This window comes from Toxotes jaculatrix, chromosome 14, assembly GCF_017976425.1.
Source record: "Toxotes jaculatrix isolate fToxJac2 chromosome 14, fToxJac2.pri, whole genome shotgun sequence".
In the NCBI taxonomy this organism is placed as follows: domain Eukaryota; kingdom Metazoa; phylum Chordata; class Actinopteri; family Toxotidae; genus Toxotes; species Toxotes jaculatrix.
The window spans coordinates 23,729,091-23,749,850 of record NC_054407.1 but is presented as its reverse complement, the minus strand read 5'-3'; the positions used below and the strand labels follow the sequence as shown (position 1 = coordinate 23,749,850).

Genomic DNA, 20,760 nt, shown 5'->3' with positions numbered 1-20,760 from the left:
CAGGCTGTAAATATGATTTTTTTTAGGCTGTAAAGTTGGCTATTTTAACATGGGGGTCAATGAAGAATTGCTCACTTCTGGAGACATCCCCCAGCAGCAGCTGAGGAACTGCAGCTTTTTGAACTCGGAAGTGATCCTCACTGCTGAAACCTACAACTCCCCCCGTGATGTGAACGTGAAGGAGCAGCTTGTCATGGCTGAGCTCTCTCCGCCTCTCTCGGGCCTCGGTGGATGCGCTGCTCTGCTCTGTTCTGTTCTGACCGACCGTGGGCGAGACCACATGCTCCGGATGCGTGTCTACATTTTTGCTGTTGCCTTACTCATCACTGGCAGCAGGTTTTCGTGACTCAGGCTGAAGTCAGCAGCACATGGCTGCGTGGACTGTGGTGTGAACCATAACAACATATGAAGAGTTTTATTCCACGATCAGAAATCTGAGAAAATAAACACATACACTTTAAACGTGAAGAGAAATGGCTCTAAAAGTTATTTTTGAACAATCGTAAGAAACGTAAAGCTGCAGTTTTATATTACATTTTAATAACAAGTCAAAGCATGCAAGCAATGGACTGATCATTGTGGCAGATCTGAGGCAGCTCAGGGCTCTGAGCTCTCCTGGCCTCTACGTTATGATCCTTGAAGATGTTAATGGATTTTTTGGGGTCCCTTAATTCTGAATTCATTAATTACATTTTCTGTTTTCTTTCTTTCTTTCTTTTTTTTCTTAATGAACTGCCGTTGCACCCACTGTCACCCAATCACCGCTGCTCCGCCGTTGTTTGTGATTTACTTTTTTTCTCCTAACAGTCTATTTTCCTCGTGGGATCCTGGAGCTCTCCTGTTCTCCAATTCATTTGTTCTGACAAACATCAGAAAAACCTCATTTAGCATGAAAAACAATGAAGAATTCACACTGGCTTGCTCATGCATAATATCTGCATCTGTCAGTCTGAATTACGGGGGGAAAAAAGCAAAGGATGGAAATTGATTCTATTGTTGTGAGTTACCTCGTTAATGAACAGAGCCGACTTCGCCCCCGCAGGGAAAATGAAGCCGACTGGAAAGATCTGATAATATTATTCAACTTTATGTTCATGGAGACGTTTAAAGCAACAGTTTTTCTGCACCTTCTGTAAAGTGAAAAGATTTCTCCAACTGCTTCCTGAAGTTTTTGATTTATTTTTTATTTTTTTTTTAGATGCTTGAGCACAAATAACCAAATACATCTGTACAGACAGCAGAGCCCTTTATCTGTGTAATCGTACACTGATGTGGACTCCATGACTTCCTCTTGTGTGCCGTGGTTGTGTGTGTGAAGTATCACTGTACATGGATCCAGTTACACTGCAGTCATGAGGGGCGTTTGGTTTGGGGAATGTTCTGAAATCTGTGTGATTATCTCCATACCAATCCACTCGTGAGGTGAAATGTACGAAAGTTCAAAAGTGTTTTAACGTTGACTCATGATTTCCTCCTTTGTTCCATTTTACAGTTATTAGAAAAGTCGTTTGATCTTTTTACTCTTTACTCTCTTGATTACATTTTTAACCTTTTCTTTTTTCCCTCTCTTTTCTTCTTGTATGCTCTGTAGTGTGTAATCATGCTTTATCACTGTGTGCAGGTAAACTGTGGTCCAGGAGTGTGAAGGTGGCCTACAACCTGCTGCACAAACTGGGAACCAAACAGGAACCACTCGTCAGGCCTGGAGACCGGGTGAGTAAAAAAAAAAATACGGCTAGAGGTGTTTTTATTTTGGGTGATCTGGGATGACTGAGAGAGCGTTCTGCCCAGAAACAGCTGGACTCACCATCATTTCCGTTGGTATTAAAACATCACAGAAAAAATACAAGCAGGTTCTTGACGTCACCTCTCAGGACTTTTTTGGGCTCTGGCCAAAAATCCTTGGTTGATTATTTAAAAAATGGACATGTGTGTTGTCCTTCCTTCTTTCTCTGTCGGTATGATCATCACATCAGGCCAGAGGCCTCTTTACCCAGCTGTCCACCCGCCTCCACACAGGAAAAGACGATCATAATGAAATGGAAAAGGGTTCAGTAACAGTCCCCACATGTGTCTGCTGCCATATGACACCCCCACTGTCTCTGTTCCCCTTCTTCTTGTCCCTCTTTCATCTTTATTTTAAGCTCAGTTTCCTGCTCAACTGGAGACATAAGTCAAGACTGGCACGAAGCCATTTTTTAATGTATCTCAGCCGGAAGGGTGTGTGTGTTTTAATTACTGTACCAGTCCTTTCTCTTCCCACTCAGTGTGAATTACAAACTGGTCTTTTTCACAGTTTTACTGGAGCTTTAATAAGTTGCACGGCGAGAAAGTACAGTGTTGTTTTGTATTTGGACGGAGAAATGTGTCTTGCAGGATGATTGCAAAATGAGTTTTACTGAGAGAGTGTTTAGAAAGCTGAGGGGATTTAATTACACTGAGAAACGATACAGGAGTTGTTATTTTATGAAAGTACATTAGAGGCTTTGTAATTCCATGTGGTAAAACAAGCTCACAGCAGTTTCGGGAAATGAGCCTGGTGAGGAGTCAAACATGGTTTGTGGATTTGATCCGGCTTTGGGAACCAAAGAGTTTGAATTTCAGGTGGATGACTGCACGTTTGTTTTAATCCAGATGTTTTTTTTAATGGTTTCATAAAATAAATGGAGGGCATGACGTGTTCCAGAGGCAGAAATTATATTATCAAAAAGTTAAATTAGATTTATACACTCTGTTTACACTGCACTTTATCAAAGCTTTTTGTTACCAGCAGAGCAAAACGTAAACCTGCATAGTCCAAACCACGCCAACATAAAGCCATGTGAAAATCAGTGAAGCAGTTAGTCCTGTGAAAGAATCTGGGTTTTTTTTCAATAAAGTTTGGTACGAAACCTTCAGCAGTGAGCCTCACCTGTGCTGAATCTCTGCAGCGTCGCGCTCACAGTAACAGAGTCATTTCCCCTCCTCTCTCACTGGTTTGATCCACAGATGAAACCTGAACGTCTCCAGTGAGACCTGCACATGTCAACATTAGTCCTGTGAAAGCATCATTACACCACTCTCACTCACTCAGGTGCACTTAGCTTATAGCTTCAACCTCATGCCACACACACACACACACACGTCCAGTCCAGTACTGTATATGGAAGCTATTAAGCAGCACTTAGGCTGGACTCCATCGTTATCGTCTCAAGCTGGATCCAACATGGGAGAGCAGGAGATAACGTGATGTCACGAACACATGTTGGATCCGGTTGTTGTGTTCGCGTCTTGTGTGTAAAATATGCAGAAAATATGTTTCAGGTGAGATTTCATGGCGTCAGTGTGAATGAGTCCTTTCATCAGTGGAAACTAAAATTATGTTACTGTGCTCAACAATAACAAAAAAACAACAACAGGAAGTTAAAAACTGTACAAAGTTGGAACTTTTGGGATAAAAAGGTTGAATGTTTCCCGTGCTCTGCTTGTTTTTACTTGAGTTAGCCGTGCTAGCATTTACTTAGCATGATCTGGGATATAATGTGGTCTTAAAATACTGCTGCAGAAAATACTGTGGTTTTTTTTTCAGGTGCAGTTCCTCCCAACTGACACATCGTCAGTCTGCATGCTCGTAGATGCAGAAAGCAGGCGTCAGTGCTGGTTGTTTTACAGTTTCTTTCCACATATGCTGCTGTTATATAACAGGCGGTTTAACATAAACCTCAGTGTGCCACTTAAACCGTTTGAACTGGAGGGAAATGAAGTGAAACGGAGGGAGAGAGAGAGAGAGAGAGGCTGGAGGGAATAAACAGAGAGACACTGCCTGACAGAGATACTGGAGAGAAGAGGAGGCGAGGGAAGGTAAACAGAGTGATGGTTCCCAGGTAGACTGAGCGAGAGTCAATGATGACAGGAAGTGGAGGAGGCAGGAGAAGTGGAGAGGAGGAGAGAGGTTGACCAGATGCTCCCTGTAAGATTCAGCTTTATTCTTTACTGATAAGACTCATCATGTGCGTGGATGAACTTCTCAGTTCATGTCAGTGATCATCTTTCAGCATCACCCACCCCCCCGAACGTGCTGCACATTTTCCACGTGCTTTTTTTCTCTCTTCTCTCTTTCCCCACCTTGACCTGCTCATTCTGTAGTAAAACAACATGCTTGTGTTTAGGTACAGTGGTAACACCATTACTCTGTAGATCTGAGACCCTTGTGTCTCCTCCTGCCTGTAGGTGGCGCTGGTCTTCCCAAACAACGACCCCGCTGCCTTCATGACGGCTTTCTACGGCTGCCTGCTGGCTGAGGTCGTGCCTGTGCCAATAGAAGTACCACTGACCAGGAAGGTAAGTGTTCAGTGACGTACAACCTCAACCAGGACCTGACCGGTTCAGTCATCACTTCCTCAACTGGAGAAAATGTTTTAAAAATCAATTTGTGGAAAGTAAAGAAAAGGAAGGAAGACGCTGTGAGTTGTTGAAGTCGATTTTAAAGTTTGTTTTTGGTTTGATGGTTTGTAGTTTTTTGTCTGTCCCTGTGTTATGGCTCTCAGAGAAGCAGCAGCGTGCAGCTGATGGGCGTAGAAACAGAGAGTGATGGAGAGCGTGTCTGTTTCCAGGTGTCTGAGAAACAGTCGGACCTCAGGCAGTCAGAGAAGTTTTTGTTTCAATTTCGTCTTTTCCCCTCACGTCAAACAGCATTAGTGAGTTGAAAAGAGGACACGCAGCAGAGCCGAGCAGCGCTAATTCACACCAGTCAGCGGAGCTAATTCTCCACCGGGGGATTGTATGAAAAACTTGAGTCATCAGAAGCTGTGGTGGTGAGTCACGGTGCAGCACCGAGGACACTGAGCCCCGCTGAGGTGTAATCAGAGCCAAATGTCTCTGAAGAAACTTCTCTGCTGCTGCAGGTTTGTTAGAGTCACAGATTGGATTGGCTGTCACCGTGCACTGTAACGTCCTCTGGGAACAATCAGGAGGTCGGAGTGTGGCTTTGTGAATTTCAGCCTTGTGAAAAAGATTTTTTGATAGAATTTCTTTCTCTTCTTTCGTAATAATTCACGTAAAACAGATGTATAAAGTAACAAAATAAACTTTAAATATCAAAACAGATCCATATTTAAATAAATATAAATATAGCAGGAAAAGGGAAAGTGGAAACAGACTTTGCAAAGGCATCATACACGTATATGACACACGAGACTTAAACATCACAGCTTCAGGTGGAAACGTCCGATCTGTGTGGAGCAATGAGGAGATGTAACCTTCCTAAAATTGCGTTTACAGTCTATGAGTAGTCCATAAAATTTCACCTTTGAACTCTGGCCAATAACTAAATCCACCAGATCCTTTAGAACGTGTTACATGTTGAAAGAGACGTGAAGAGCTGTAAAAACGAGGGTTATATGTAAGAGACGCCTTCCGTCCTTACTGAGCTGTTTCAGTGACGAAAACTCCACAGTCTCCTGCTTTATAGAGTCATTCTCTTTTAATTCATCCCCATAAAATCCTGGCGGCAAAGAGAAGAATTCCACTTTTACTGTTTCATATGTTTTAGATTAAAATGACGTATTTTCATCTGACTATAACAGTAAATCATGGGAAGCTAAGAAAGAGCAATACGTCAACATTAGAGAGCAGAACACATCAGATATCTGGCAGATTAGAATCAAATGATGCAGTTAGAATATAAAGGTCACGTGTGAAGCTGCCCTCCTCTCTCCGTACATGTCTCACCAACTCCTGGAGCTTTGGTTGAAGACGTTTGAACGATTCAGTCACTGAGCGCGAGCTACATTTCAAATAATAATAATCTCACTGAGAAAGTATCAGTGATTTATGCAGAATTCAGTTCCATAAACACTTTGTTATGATCTTGTTTCAGTAACAAATCCTGTGCTTACACGATTTAATATATAAGGGTCAGGTCAAACACGTATTGATTAATTACAACCCAGCTCAGCTGATCAATCACATTTGATCCATCTGTCTCTCTCCAGGACGCCGGCAGTCAGCAGATTGGATTTCTGTTGGGGAGCTGTGGAGTGACGGTGGCTCTGACCAGCGACGCCTGCCATAAAGGGTTACCCAAGAGTCCCACAGGAGAGATCCCACAGTTCAAAGGTCTGACATAAATAAGCACACACGTGTATTGGAATTCCTGCCTGAATCTGTTCCCGGCTCACCTGGAAAAATACCCGTGGAAACGTGGAATTTTTAGCTTGTGCTTGTGTGTTAGTGAACGTATGATAATCGTATGAACTGAACACAAACCCCTCGAAACCTCATTGATACCGTCGGCCAGTTTGCATAGTTATAGTTTCCATAGTTACCCAGACATCCGGAAAAATAAACGGATCAGCGTAAAATCTTCCAGAGGAACTAACATGTGAAAACATATGTAAGTAAAAACTATGCAGCTGGTTCAGAAGGTGACTTAAGACCTGAAGGACTTTCCGAATCTGCAGTGCACATGTTCATTCATCAACGCTCCAGTGCCTCAAACCACCAAAACAATGTGTGAGCAGCCGTCGGTGTTCTCTGTGTTCTCTGTGCCATCTGCTCCACATGTAACCCCACAGACGTGTTTACAGTTATAAGAGGATACGCTCAGTCAAACATTACTGTATGGTTAGTCCTGATGTTTCTGACTAGATGTTTCACTACTTAAATACTGTATGTGAAAAAAAAAAGTAAAAGAAAAAAGATTAGGAAAAAAAAAAACAGAACTTTATGACAAACTTGGTGCAGTTCTGTTCTGTTCAAACTTTATTTACGGCGAGTAATGCTGGAGCTCACCGGGAAACAGCAATCATTTTTAAGTTATGTAGAAACCAAGGAACTCTGGGAAAGGCAGGTTTATTTGTAAATCATCTTTCAGACAAGAAGCCGAAGAGCTTTGCCTGCAGGGAGATGAAGAAATGAATTTAAACACACAGTAAGATCAGTAAGAAAATCAGAGAGACTGTTACAGTGCAGCTACAAGGCGTAAACCCAGACAACACACTGGTATGAACACGTGTACTCAGAGGTCAGAGGTCAGAGCATGGCCGCGCCTCTCTTGTTTCAGTGCAGCTTTCCTGTGGGATGAATGGACAGACTGATGGCAGCAGACAGCTGGCTGAGTAATGGATGACAGGATGATAGAGAGACAGTGAGAAAGAGAGGAGGAACAGACAGAGAGAGAGAGAGAGAGAGAGGAGGGAGTCAGTGAAGCGGTAATGTGAATCGATAGAAAAACAACCGACAAGACGGAGGAGAGAGAAAGGGCGGATGGAAGGAGGCTCAGGGTCGATGGAGAATAGAGAGACATTAGCACTGAATAGAGAGAGAGAGAGAGAGAGAGAGAGAGTCTCCTGGTGATTAATAACAACTGTTTGCTTTTCAGTAATGGATGTATAAATAGCAACATGATGCCGCCAGATTTACTGCTCTTCACTCAGCATGGATTCAGGAGTGTGTGTGTGTGTGTCTGTGCGTGTGTGTGTGTGTGTGTGCGTGTGTGTGTGTGTGTGTGTGTCTGTGCGTGTGTGTGTGTGTGCGTGTGTGTGTGTGTGTGTGCGTGTGTGTGTGTGTGTGTGTGTCTGTGTCTGTGTGTGTGTGTGTGTGTGTGTGTGTGCGCGCGTGTGTGTGTGTGTGTGTGCGGCTCATTAAGGTGGAGTGCTCCTCTTATTGATCAGCAGGCTTTAAACTCATTCACATGGCTGATTGTTTCTTGTGTCTCGCTGCTCAGCAGGAACAGCAGCATTAATCCAGACGTCATCAGCTCTGAACAAGCTCCGGACTTTCCGTTCACTCACGTTCTGCCACGGAAACACTCAGCACCGAGCCACACGTCCTCCTGATAATGACAGTCTGTCTTAAATAACAGTAGAGATGAAGTGTATTTATGTGGATGGTCTGCGTACCTGCTGCTCTGCTTGACCAAATAATGCACCTGCATGTTGTCGTGTTAATAAGAAAAACATCTAAACTCGTGATTTTTGTTCACAGGAAACTTTTAACTGGCGTTTCTGTTGCCCACATGGCCTCCAAATGTAAAAGGCTTTGATCGAAGTCTTTGCCCAATGTAATGAACGTGATGTAATTTAAAACCTGAACATGCTCAGATGACGTGGAGTGAAACAGTGCAGCTCCGCTAAAAGACTCAATAAATACAAAGCCCCACGTTACCTCCGGTTAGTTTACAGACGAGCAGTGAGTCTTTCCCTCTTTGGTTAAGTGTTTGCTAGTTTCCTGGAGATACGGAGCCACGGCAGGTGCTGCCATGCAAATCCACCTTTTACACACAGTTGTTCGTGGTGGAGCTGGTTGGGTTTTGTGCATCATGAAAATCACCTGAATTTATTTCACCTTCACTGCCTTCCTGGAACTCTGCGACTGGATTGGTTCTAATATGGGAAGAAATAAAATGGCTCATGTTATTTTGGTCAACTTTCCAACTCAGTTATGACCAAAAAAAGAGCAAACTTTACGTGTGATCACACACTTTATGGTCTGAATGAGGTGTAACAGGTAAATCAGGAGCAAAGCTGAAACTATAAATGTTAAAGCAAAAGCAGTGTTGATGGAGGCTTATTTTGTGTCCCTGTGTGTTCAGGCTGGCCCAAGGTGCTGTGGTTCGTCACCGAGTCCAAACACCTCTCCAAACCGCCCCGAGACTGGTTCCCACACATCAAGGACGCCAACCAGGACACTGCCTACATCGAGGTAACACACACACACACTGATACAAACACTGAAGCATGCCACCAAAACATTTCCACTCGTGTAGTTTTGGTCGTTACTGTCCTGTGAATGGAATTCAGCGGTGCTACGTGTTCTGGATTAGAACCACACCAAAGCTGAGTGGACGCTTCACTGTTCCTCCGCCGGCTGCAGGTCAGCTCTGTCATCCCGTCTGATTGATTTGAATTTACCTAACGTCTCTTTAAGCAGCCCGGCAGCAGAATGAAACGTCTCCTTGATTGCACCGTGGGTTGAAAAAGGCTGAGAGGAAGAAGATGAAAGAAGAAGGATGATTGAAAAACGATCGACCTTTTGTTTTTAACAGAAGCCGCGTCGCAGACAGTGGAGACGGACGTTACTGTGGCTCTTAGAAATTTGTCTTTTTTTTCACGAAGTCTCATGTTTTTGCTTTTTGAAAGTTAATGTCTCGATATGATTCACGGCTTCAACAGCAGCGCACATAACGTGTTTCATTTTCATAGGTGCCAGACAGAGGAAGTCTTATTTTGGAAAGAACGTCATAGATTACTGTGGAGTCCACAGCACTCAGACATCACTCAGTAAAAAAATGAACCTTATGTCCATCAGTCAGTGTTTCTACAGCTGGTTCACGCCTCTAAAATACATTAGTATTGTTATCAGCTGAGACGAGCTGTCAATCAAAAGATTTTATTAAAATAATCTGAAACTTTCTAAAAAAGAAAATCTGGGGATTTATGAACATAAGGGATCAATTCTACAGAAATGAAAATCTGAAATTTTATATATATATATTACAGTGGTATTTTTGACAGTACCCTGGTACATGTGTCTCTGTTTGTCCAGTATAAAACCTGTAAGGACGGCAGCGTCCTCGGTGTGACGGTGATGAGGATAGCCATGCTCACACACTGCCAGGCCCTCACACAGTCCTGCTCATACACAGAAGGTAACACACACACACACACACATTTTCTTTTATCCAGTTCGAAGTGTCGTCTCTCTGAATTTGTCATTAACGTTCGTGTCTCTCTCTCTCGTCCTCCAGCTGAGACCATAGTGAATGTATTAGACTTCAAGAAGGATGTAGGACTGTGGCACGCCGTCCTGACCGTAAGGAAAAACCCACCTTAATCTTTACTGTCGTGCTTTATCATTTCAAATGATGAATAATAAGGATGTTAAACCGACCTTTATTAAGGTTTTTTTCTTTTACTGCAACATCAAAAATAATTTATTCCAATATTTAACTTTACAAAACCACGTTCTGTTGAAGCATCTCTGTGTAATTCTCCCTCTTTCTCTGTCTGTCTGTGTCAGAGTGTGATGAACATGATGCACGTCATCAGTATTCCCTACGCCCTCATGAAGGTCAACCCTCTGTCCTGGATCCAAAAAGTCTGTCAGTACAAAGGTGATATAACAAAATCTGGAACAAAATACTCATCACTACTGCAAAAGTAACATCGACAAATCATTTAATGTGTGTGAATACTGTACGTGTGTGACGTTGTGTTTTTTTTGTGTAGCCAAAGTGGCGTGTGTGAAGTCGCGGGACATGCACTGGGCTCTGGTGGCCCATCGGGACCAGCGGGACATCAACCTGAGCTCCCTGCGTATGCTGGTGGTGGCCGACGGTTCAAATCCCTGTAAGAACACACGCTCTAAAAGCGTAGCTTGCTCTGTGGAAGGCGCTGTACCAACGCTGAGCGGCGCCACAGTGAGCTGCTTCCAGTTTGCTTTCCAAGCACTGAGGTTTTCAATGTCTCTCTGTCTCTCAGGGTCGATTTCATCCTGCGACGCCTTCCTCAACGTCTTCCAGACTAAAGGTTTGAGGCCGGAGGTCATCTGTCCCTGCGCCAGCTCCCCTGAGGCTCTCACTGTAGCTATAAGGAGGTACACACACACACACATACACACGTCTTTTTTTTAAACATATGTGCTTTTTTAGTTGTGAGCACATATGTTGAACATCACCAGACACATAAACAGAGTTAGTTCATCCTTCAGTAATTTCAGGCGTCTGAACTTATCCTCCGTCCAAACACCTTTTCACAGATGTATCAGTGAAGTTACTGTGATTTCCCATAATGCAGGTTCATTTCCTCAGTAAGAAGCTTTTTTAGTCCTTCCTCTACATCCTGGTCTTATTTTAACTCATGTAAAGTCCCGACTTCACAGTCCTGTGGCTTTGGAAACATTTAACTTACAACCTTTAATCCTCTTTCATCGTCTACACTGTAGTTTAACATGTAAACTCCACATTACAGTCAAACCAGAGCAGCTGTCGTTCACATGTTGGCTCTAATTTCTGCTTTATGATCTTAATTACAACACTGTAAAAGCCCTGTGTGTGTCTGTGTGTGTTCTGAGGATCTGTGTGTGTGTGTTTGTGTCTGTTTGTGCCACACACAGGCTAATAAAAGATTTTCCTGTCCTCATTTTCCCCAAAAATGTCCACAGTTTTCAAAGTTTTCTCCTCTTTCCAGAAATATTAAAACACCGAACTGTTCTCGAAAAGATAAAATGACAGGAGCGTAGACTCATGATTGACAGCACTTCATTTCCCCCCGTGTCCTCTGATTGGCTGATCGCAGGCCGGTGGAGGAGGGCAGCACCCCTCCTGGTCGCGGCGTGTTGTCCATGCAGGGTCTGAGTCACGGCGTGATCCGGGTCGACTCGGAGGAGAAGCTGTCGGTCCTCACGCTGCAGGACGTCGGCTCCGTCATGCCCGGAGGTGAGACAGACCTGGTCCTCGCTCTACTTCAGCTTAGTTACCTCAGTATATTTGGAGCTGGAGTTATTTGCTGCTTTGTAGGTTAATGATTTATATTCAGGACACTGATTTCACCACATTCACTGCAGTGAGAGGAGCTTGACTGCCGAGGGTCCACGAGTTTAATCTTTCTGTCCGTCTCTCTGTCTGTCGGTAGCCCTGATGTGCGTGGTGAGGCCAGAGGGCGTTCCTCAGCTCTGTAAAACCGACGAGATCGGAGAGTTGTGTGTTTGTACTGTCGCCACGGGAACCTCCTATTATGGCTTGGCTGGCATGACCAAGAACACCTTTGAGGTGGGTGTGAATGTGTTTGTGTTTCTCTTTTCTTACTTTCCTGTCTTTGTTAGAATGCTCAAAAACTAAACTGTCCCCCTCAGGTCTTCCCGATGTCCAACAACGGGGCTCCGGTCAGTGAGTTTCCCTTCACCAGGACCGGCCTGCTGGGTTTCATCGGACCTGCGGGTCTGATCTTTGTGGCAGGGAAGATGGACGGCCTGATGGTGGTCGGGGGGCGTCGGCACAATGCTGACGACATCGTGGCCACGGCGCTCGCTGTGGAGCCCATGAAGTTTGTCTATAGGGGCAGGTGAGCGGCTGCTGCAGCATCAGACCCTGAGAAACGGTTTTGTTTTCATGGTCTCCATCTTTGGTCGTCAGAGCTCAGGGCAGTTATGCCTGTGTGTGTGTGTGTGTGTGTGTGTGTTGTGTGTGTTACAGGATAGCAGTGTTCTCCATCACGGTGCTTCATGATGAGAGGATCGTGGTCGTGGCGGAGCAGCGGCCGGACTCCACAGAGGAGGACAGCTTCCAGTGGATGAGCCGAGTTCTGCAGGTGAGCTGAAACCTGACCGGAGCACCATCTGTGGATCAATCCGCCTCCAATTAATGCATGAATTCCTCCTCCTGGTCTTTTCATGAGATTTGTCGACAATAAGAAAACTACTGAATAAGACCAGATGCGTAGTTTAAGCACGAACCAGCTCAGGGAAACTGTCACACACACACAGTGTATGATACTCTGCTGTACACAGATAAAATCTCAGCCGGAGCTCAGACTGTGGTGAAACCATAAAAGCCGTCTGCATTTTCACGGCTGCAGAAAAACCAAATGTCTTTATTCCTTTCGCCATAACAGATGCTGCCTGGCAGCTTTCTCATTCAGCTCGTCTGGTTAAAGACACAGTCAGCGTTTTCAATAGAGGCTGAGGCGACAGGATGTGATGTAACATGATGAGACGGCACGTGGGAAGGTTGTGTGCAGGGGGCCCTCAGGCTCTTTATCTTTAAATATTAAAAAAGTACTGTAGATGAAGGAAACTGATGGTTTCAAAGTAAAGAACTGAATGACGTCATTGCATCATGAGAGACGTAAAGACGACTCCTCACTGTGTCTTTCCTATAACACATTTCAACTTTCCAGGCAATTGACGGTATCCACCAGGTCGGGGTGTACTGCCTGGCACTGGTGCCGTCCAACACTCTGCCCAAGACTCCCCTGGGTGGCATCCACCTGTCAGAGACCAAGCAGCTCTTCCTGGAGGGGGCGCTGCACCCCTGCAACGTGCTCATGTGTCCGCACACCTGCGTCACCAACCTGCCCAAACCCCGGCAGAAACAACCAGGTAGAGTGTGAGGACTTGTGAGCGTGTGATGCTACGGCGAGACGTGGATGGACTTTTAATTCCAGGAACGCGTCTTGGAGTTTGGTCCAGAGTTAAACCAAAGAAACCCAGTGAGGTTGTGTTTGGTCGTTAACGAATGAAATCTGTGCTCAGATCTTCATCTTCCTCCTCATCTTCCTCAGAGATCGGCCCCGCGTCTGTGATGGTCGGGAATCTGGTGTCAGGGAAGAGGATCGCTCAGGCCAGCGGCAGGGATCTGGGTCAGATCGAAGACAATGACCAGGCAAGGAAGGTGTGTGTGAGAGGGGGTCTGCTGGTTTTCACCTTCATCATCATCATCCTCATCATCATCATAAAGATCTCACACACACACACATCCATCCACGCTCACACTTCTCTCGTGTCTTGTTGTTGGTCTGGATCGTTTCTTATCGATCAGCTGACCCACAGTCGGTGCTGCAGTTGACATTTCACATTTTCATCTCATCATATCACATTGTTGTCATGACTGCCATTACTCGGCACAGACGTGTATTTAATGAAGCAAAAAGGAAGATGGCGAAGAAAGTTGGAGATCAAGTCGATGTCAAATTGATGCCAGTAACAGTAGGACAGGAAAGAGGAAGTCAGTGAAGAAACAAACACAAAGAATCAGAGACTTGAAAATAAGAAATAGAAAAAAAAACAGTAAAGAATAATTGAAATAAAGCAAAAACCAAAAGTGAGACCAGGAGTGACGGAGAGCAACAGGCAGTGTGTGTGTGACTGACAGCAAATAATAACAGCCATCAGCCGGGGCGGCCGCCGCAGCCTGAGCCAACGTCGGCCACACTAACAACATGCTGCTGGTCCTGTTGTTTGTGGATGTGAGTGAACAGACGCTGATGAACTGAAACTTCAGGGCAGGTACTGGAGCAGTGAACCTGATCTCTGACACAGTGAGTCTTATAAAGTGGTTTAGGATGCATTTGGTTAGCTTAGCTTAGCATTAAGACTACAGAGGAGTCCCTGGTGTCCTGTCGTCAGTATACAGCTGCTAGGCAACCAGCATGGACTCCAGGACATTGATAATGTTGGGAAGCAGCAGCATCAGAGTCAGCTGCAGTTCTGGTGTCGTGTTATATCTGAGCTGTTCTCCTCAGTTTGGTTTGCTAATTAAATTCCGACAGATCTCTGCTCTGCCGTTTTCAAAATCCAGCTGAAGTGAAACGAGCAGTCCTGAGGCTTCATGCCGTGATTACAGGTCCAAACAGGAAGATCGAATCGGAAACAGTTGGCTCTGACTGCTTCATTTGTGCAGAGCGTCTTGTTCACTCTTTGTTTCTTTGGTAATTTCTCTGAGCTGACGAAGCAGAGGGTCAGTTTTCCTGCTAAATGACTTTGTGATGTGGGAATGATTGTGAATTTCTCTTTAATTTCTCTGACAGCCGACTTCTGCTTTGTCGTTTGTTGCCGGGTGAGGAGGGTAAACTTTGTTCTAAATTAGATTTGTGATTTGGGGGTTTTGTATGAAATTCACATCTGCTGAATGTTGATCAGGTTTCAGGGAAGAAGACGAGCTGAGGTTTCATGCTTGCTCTTACTGTGCTGCTTCATCAACGCATCCGTTGGCTCATCCCTTCATCTCTCCGTTCATTCATCCATCACTGCTCGCACATTTCTGAGGAACCTCCACGCCCCCACCCCCACCCCTCATGAAAACCAAGCCCCTGTGTGTGTGAATGAGCTCCTCTTGCTCTCCAGACTGTGGCTTTTCTGCTCTTGCTCCTTTGTTTATTGCAGTGTTCAGCGTGTGTATCAGTGAAATGTGATTTACTCTGAGCGACTTCTCAGATTCCACCTCTGATGTTTGTCCAGGGAACGTTGATTTAACTCTGTTAAACATTTACACTGTTGAACACTCACACCGGGGCCACGTCAGCCTGTGTGGTCAGGGGTTTCACTTCTGGAATAGTTGTTCAGTTAATGAAAAATGACAACCTGTGCAGACTTTATCTCACCTGTGTTTTTCTAAACACGTTGGAGGGGAGAAATAAACCATGGAGCAGAACATTTTTAAATATTTTCTTTTGAGCTTGTGAGGCTTGGAGAGGTGGAGACGTGTGATTAAATAAACCCCCCGTGGTTCAGTGTCAGGTTTATAGTTTCGTAGTCAACACGATCCAGTTGATGCTGCTGCCGTGTTTTAGCTCTTTTATCCATGTGAGTTTAATGTTCTGCGTCTGCCAGGTGGTCGATGTGTTGGGTTTCGATCATCGCGTCTGATAACGACAACCAATACAACCGAGCGGCAGACTGACAAACTGATAGAATTCTCCTATATGAGACCAGATTCCTATCTACAGCCTGGAATTTAACACGAACACACACACACACACACACACACACACACACACACACACACACATACATACACACACTAGCAGCAAACAGAGGCTCTTTGTGTTGGTGTTTAACATGCCGGTCCTCTCCCACAGAGATAACGTGGTTTTTATCTGCATTCAAGTTCCACTTTATTTTATCTCAGGCTTCAGTCGAGCTCTGGAGGTTTAACTGAAGGTCACAGCATCTTACCAACTTAGAAGTGATTTGTTGTGTTGATGGCACACCGTGCCACGCTGGCCTTTAGAGAACTCTTAATTTGGTTGTGTAACATTTTGCATGTGTTTAAATTATAATTAGTAAAAATTTTAGAACATCTTGAACGGTGGTGCTGAACCACTCAGATCATTTACTTAAGTAAAAAACTAACTACTAAGTGTCATATTATGATATAACATGATCATTAGCATTATTAGCTGGTCACGGAGCTCTAAGTCGTTTAGGATTACATCTTAGTTATGTTACTGTATGAGGCAGGAAGCTGAGGGAACTGGAAAGGAAGCAGACATTCATTTGCTGTAATGAAAGTTTTATGAAAGCTCAGAGTCGAGCCAACAAGCAGCTGAGTGATGTTTTCATCGAGGGCGAAAAACCTCCGTTAAATCTTTTTACCCCCAGAGGTTTGTGATGCATGAAGCTGGTGGTGAGTAGATGAGAGGGTGCTTCGTCAGCCAGACTCTGGGGGTCGACTACACGGGCCTGAGCGGCGAAACAGGAAGCTCAGGATGGCGAGGAGCCGAGTGACGTTTTCAGCAGAGCGCTGTAGGTTACATACGCCACTTCCTGTGCAACACAGCCACTGAAATTAACAGTCACTGAACATTAATGCTCTGATTTCTCCACACGAGTCCAGACGGTCGCTGCAGTCATGCCTCAGTCACGTGGCAGCACAGATCAGACTCACCCCGAGTCCTCGCAAACGTGACGCCATCGAGCAGAAGTCCATTTGCTTTGCGGTCAGTGGGTTAAGGCTCTGAAAGCTGAATCGTCATCTGTCACAGGTGGCAACAGGCTGGCAGCATGAACACACACACACACAAATAAAACAGACTTTCTCTGGCAGAGCAAAACGCAACAGGCAGGAATTACACTCCCTGCAATTCACTGCTTGGCAGCAAATCTTGAAAAATTCATGAGGCCAGAGACAAACTCTCTCTCTCTCTCTCTCTCTCGGTTTCCCTCCCTTCTCTAATTTCAGTTTCCCTCTTCTTGTCTCTGCTGTTGTAAAATATGAAGCCATGTTACCTTCCCTCAGTCTCCTGCTTCCATTCTTTCCTTCTCTCTCTCTCTCTCTCTCTCTCTCTCTCTTCCCCATGAACACTGAACACTAGTAAGACACTAAGCTAACATTTTATCTTCATGCTGTGTGCAGATTCACTCTCACTGTTCCTGAGGTTAGCATGCCAGCATGCTCTCAGCAGTGACAGTCCTAACTTTCTAAATGCTTACCATGTGCAGTATCTTAGCTTAGCATTTTAGCATGCTAACGTATGCTAATTAGCAATAAACAGAACAAACAGCTGAGGCCGAGGGAAGGCGATCAGTGTTTGAACCCTCACACAAAATATACTGATGAATTCATGTACACAAACAATGAGCCTCTGTTGCCTTATCCATGTGTGCAGGACGGACATGTGTGTGTTTGTCTGTGAAAATGTGCGTTTGTGTGTCATCACTCAGTCTGACCGTTTCTGTATTTATTGTTTGTGTCTTCCAGTTCCTCTTCCTGTCTGAGGTGCTACAGTGGAGAGCCCAGACCACTCCAGACCACGTCCTGTACACGCTGCTCAACTCCAGAGTAAGACCCCACAGCGCACACACACACCCACACACACACACACGCTCTGCAGGACGATGTTGTTGTCGAGCGCACACACAGGCCTGAATGCTTCGAATTTCTTTTCCTTTGTGTGAAACTAAAGCCTTGGTTTGTATTTACTTGTACTTTGACGTTTTTTGAAGGATCCACTTTCTAACTTTTTGTGTGATTTTCTCAATGAGTCATAAACAAGGCAAAAAATAAAAAATAAAAATAACAGGATCCTTTTTCGTATGTGGCAACATTTGCTTGTATATTATTAGTGTTTTGTTGTTTTTCTGAACTCTAATGAAAGAGATAAAAATGACTTACGGCATATTTATTCAGTTGTTTGTTTGTCTGGCAGAATGTTGTTCAGAGACGGGTGTGACAGAGAATAGAAATCAGTATGATGAGGCCGTTTGTAAATGTGTGAACGGGCTCTGTATGACGGTTGTGTTACTTTGCATAATGGCAATATGATCCACTGGTTTGTTTACAGCTGTTCAGCACCGAGATGCCGCCACAGAAAATACGACATGACATCTGCTGATACACACTGCTGATTGAACGTGTCAATCATTTTCTGTGTGTGTGTGTGTGTGCGTGTGCGTGTGTGTGTGTGACCTCCTCCAGGGTACCATAGCCAGCTCTCTGACTTGTGTTCAGCTGCATAAGAGAGCAGAGAAGATCGCCGCCATGCTGGCTGAACGGGGCCACCTGCAGGACGGAGACCACGTCGCACTGGTCTACCCTCCAGGTAAACACTGACTGAGGATGAGGATGAAGCAGCTTCAGGGAATGATGCTTCATCACTGCAGTGGTATTACTGGTTTTTTTTTTTTTATTGTCATGAATTCCAGCGGTGAACTCAGATCCTCTTACCTGCCGGTCTAACAGGTGCATATTAGACAAGTTATCTTATAGTTCAGTAGAGTAAATGAATGAATGAATGAATGAATTTCCAAAATATTTTAAACATAAACATGTCTGTGTGTCTTCTCCTTCTTATACCTCCCTCTTTTCTCACCTATCCTTTCCCCCCTCTCTCTCTCTTCTCCTTTCCTTCCCTATCATCCTTCCTCCTTCCTCCCTCCTCTGCCCTCAGGTATCGACCTCATCGTGGCCTTTTACGGCTGCCTTTACGCCGGCTGCGTGCCGATCACAGTGCGACCGCCTCACCTGCAGAACATCGCCACCACGCTGCCCACCGTCAAGATGATCGTAGAGGTAATAACTGTCAAGCCTTTGCCGTCACTAATAATATCAGAATAACCATTAAAAACTAAAATGTGGGTTGTCCTGGGGACGACTTTAAGACGCTGACTGTGTCAGTCCACCCCCATTCTCCCCTCATTTCCTGTCACCTGTGTTCTGTTTAATATAGAATACAAAAAAAATCCTTCCCCTAGAAACCTGAAGAAATACTTTGCTGAATGTTTACACACCCAAACATTGTCTTGCAGTGATTCTCTGATTGATTTTTCTCATAATTAGTCACTGTTCCTCACAGTGAGACAGTGAGACAGTAAACGAGAGGAAAAGCAAACAAGATGTTTGTTTTGGCTGGAAACTGTTTTTAGAATGAAACAGTATAAAACTAAGTTTAACTGAAAGTTTTCCTTTGCCTGCGTCAAAACACACACTGAATTGGAGCTAAAATCCTGAATGGAAATGACAGAATATCATGAGAGTATAGCTGCTGTTGATCAGCCACAGAGCAGTGAAATCACTGCAAATGGAAAACTGGTGTGTCCAACTTTTAAAAGCTGAGGAAGACAGAGCGAAGGGGCACAGGAGGCGACAGCCTGCAGAAACCAGGAAAAAAGCCAGCGGTCTGGAAAAATGAGTTGAATGAATGAACGTGAGTCGTGAATCATGACGAGCCTCGTTCATCTTTCTGGCACGAGTCGATGGAAGAGGTCAGAGCGAGTCTTACTCTGCTGTAAATCTCACAAGAAGCTGAAATTAATGTTTTTTTGGGGTCTTTTTTTCCAAAGAGCAGTTTAAAATCCTGCTCATGTTTCCGTGCTGTTGGTGGACACATGATGTCATGTGATGTGGAGTTCCTGCGGTTGGTTACTCCTGATTTAAGTCGTCTGTGCTGTCTGCTGCAGGTGAGTCGCTCGGTGTGTGTGATGACCACGCAGCTCATCTCTAAACTGCTGAGGTCGAAGGAAGCCTCGGCCGCCGTGGACGTCCGGACCTGGCCCCCGGTCCTGGACACAGGTACACACTCTCACACTCACAGTCACACACACACACACACACACACACACACACACACACACACACACAGACACACACGCACACAGACACACACACACAGACAAGCACATACACAGGTTCTCACAGAGGTAGACATACACATGAATTGGCAATTAGGGTTGTTGTTCATTCCCTCTCTGAGCCTCTGACTGACTTTAAACATTTGAAAATGTTGCAAAGAAAACTTTTTATATCCCAGTTTGACCATTTACAGAAACACATTAAACTGGTGGAGCTCACGTTGTGTAAGTGACAGCTGATCTGTGGGAAGCACAGAAAGTTTCAGTCACAGCTGATGGGATGACGTTCATTTTCTCTTTAGACGATTTGCCAAAGAAGAAACCTCCTCTGCTGTATAAACCGTCCAACCCCGACACCCTGGCCTACCTGGACTTCAGCGTCTCCACCACCGGCATGCTCGCTGGAGTCAAGGTAAACACACACACACACTGAGCTGAGTCAGTCTTTCATAAGACACAAAAGAGAAAACACTTGAAACTCGTAAACCGATTGGGGAATAAAAGTGAAAAATCAGTCAGTGGGTTGTAATTTTGAGTCAGAATCAGTGGGATTTTCTGACACTGTTGATATCTGAATATTACACCGACAAACTGTTGGCTGCAAACTCCCCACCATCGGCAGGTGCACCAAACTAAAACCCAATATTAAAAAACAGGAGCTTTACGCGTGTTTGTTTGTATCTAGTTTCACTTGTGTTGTTTGTGTTTTGACGTTTGAAGACTTCGGAGTCTGATTGGCCTGGTAAACAGTGATTAAAGGTCAAATGTCAGCACTGTAACGCTGCAGCTGTGGGTCGGTGGATGCCTGCATCAGCATCGTCATCATCATGAGCGCTGACATGTTTCTGTGTTCGTTCAGTGAAACCTTACTGAACCATATAAGATGTGCTGAGCAGTGCAGGCTGAGAGTCTGAGTGTGTGAATGGATGGTGACGACATTTTAAAGATTAAAGCAGCTGCTGATTCCTGCTGCAGTAAAACAAACCTGCATCCTGTTCTCAGCTCATTGTTTCTCTGCCACTACTCATTTAGTTTAAAAGATTAAACCAGATCAGGGTCCTGACGCCAGCCTCCTGCGTGGCCGTCATCCCTGTGATGTGTTCTCTGTCCTTTGAAGACTGAAGAAAACTGCACGTGTCTTTTGTTGGAGGAGAACTGTAAATTTTGGCTGATGCATCATTAGACATAAGAGAGCTCAAACTCAAAGATTTATTC

The 20,760-nt window shown here is 44.7% G+C and overlaps 1 protein-coding gene across 5 annotated transcripts in view; it reads left to right on the top strand.

Moving 5' to 3' along the window:
• The window catches only part of LOC121193278 (disco-interacting protein 2 homolog C), a 133,441-nt gene that overhangs the window by 91,290 nt on the left and 21,391 nt on the right, over positions 1–20,760 (top strand). For 3 of the 5 annotated variants that reach the window (XM_041055511.1, XM_041055512.1, XM_041055508.1), the window contains exons 9-28: positions 1,622–1,713; positions 4,210–4,320; positions 5,973–6,096; positions 8,573–8,682; positions 9,526–9,628; positions 9,728–9,792; positions 10,000–10,093; positions 10,209–10,328; positions 10,461–10,575; positions 11,277–11,416; positions 11,613–11,749; positions 11,833–12,041; positions 12,173–12,287; positions 12,876–13,077; positions 13,260–13,369; positions 17,177–17,257; positions 17,894–18,017; positions 18,366–18,487; positions 19,375–19,486; positions 19,848–19,957. In XM_041055511.1, coding sequence (XP_040911445.1) covers positions 1,622–1,713; positions 4,210–4,320; positions 5,973–6,096; positions 8,573–8,682; positions 9,526–9,628; positions 9,728–9,792; positions 10,000–10,093; positions 10,209–10,328; positions 10,461–10,575; positions 11,277–11,416; positions 11,613–11,749; positions 11,833–12,041; positions 12,173–12,287; positions 12,876–13,077; positions 13,260–13,369; positions 17,177–17,257; positions 17,894–18,017; positions 18,366–18,487; positions 19,375–19,486; positions 19,848–19,957 — 2,396 coding nt within the window. The remainder of the gene's footprint in view (positions 1–1,621; positions 1,714–4,209; positions 4,321–5,972; positions 6,097–8,572; positions 8,683–9,525; positions 9,629–9,727; positions 9,793–9,999; positions 10,094–10,208; positions 10,329–10,460; positions 10,576–11,276; positions 11,417–11,612; positions 11,750–11,832; positions 12,042–12,172; positions 12,288–12,875; positions 13,078–13,259; positions 13,370–17,176; positions 17,258–17,893; positions 18,018–18,365; positions 18,488–19,374; positions 19,487–19,847; positions 19,958–20,760) is intronic. The other 2 variants (XM_041055513.1, XM_041055510.1) reach the window with 1 other exon arrangement.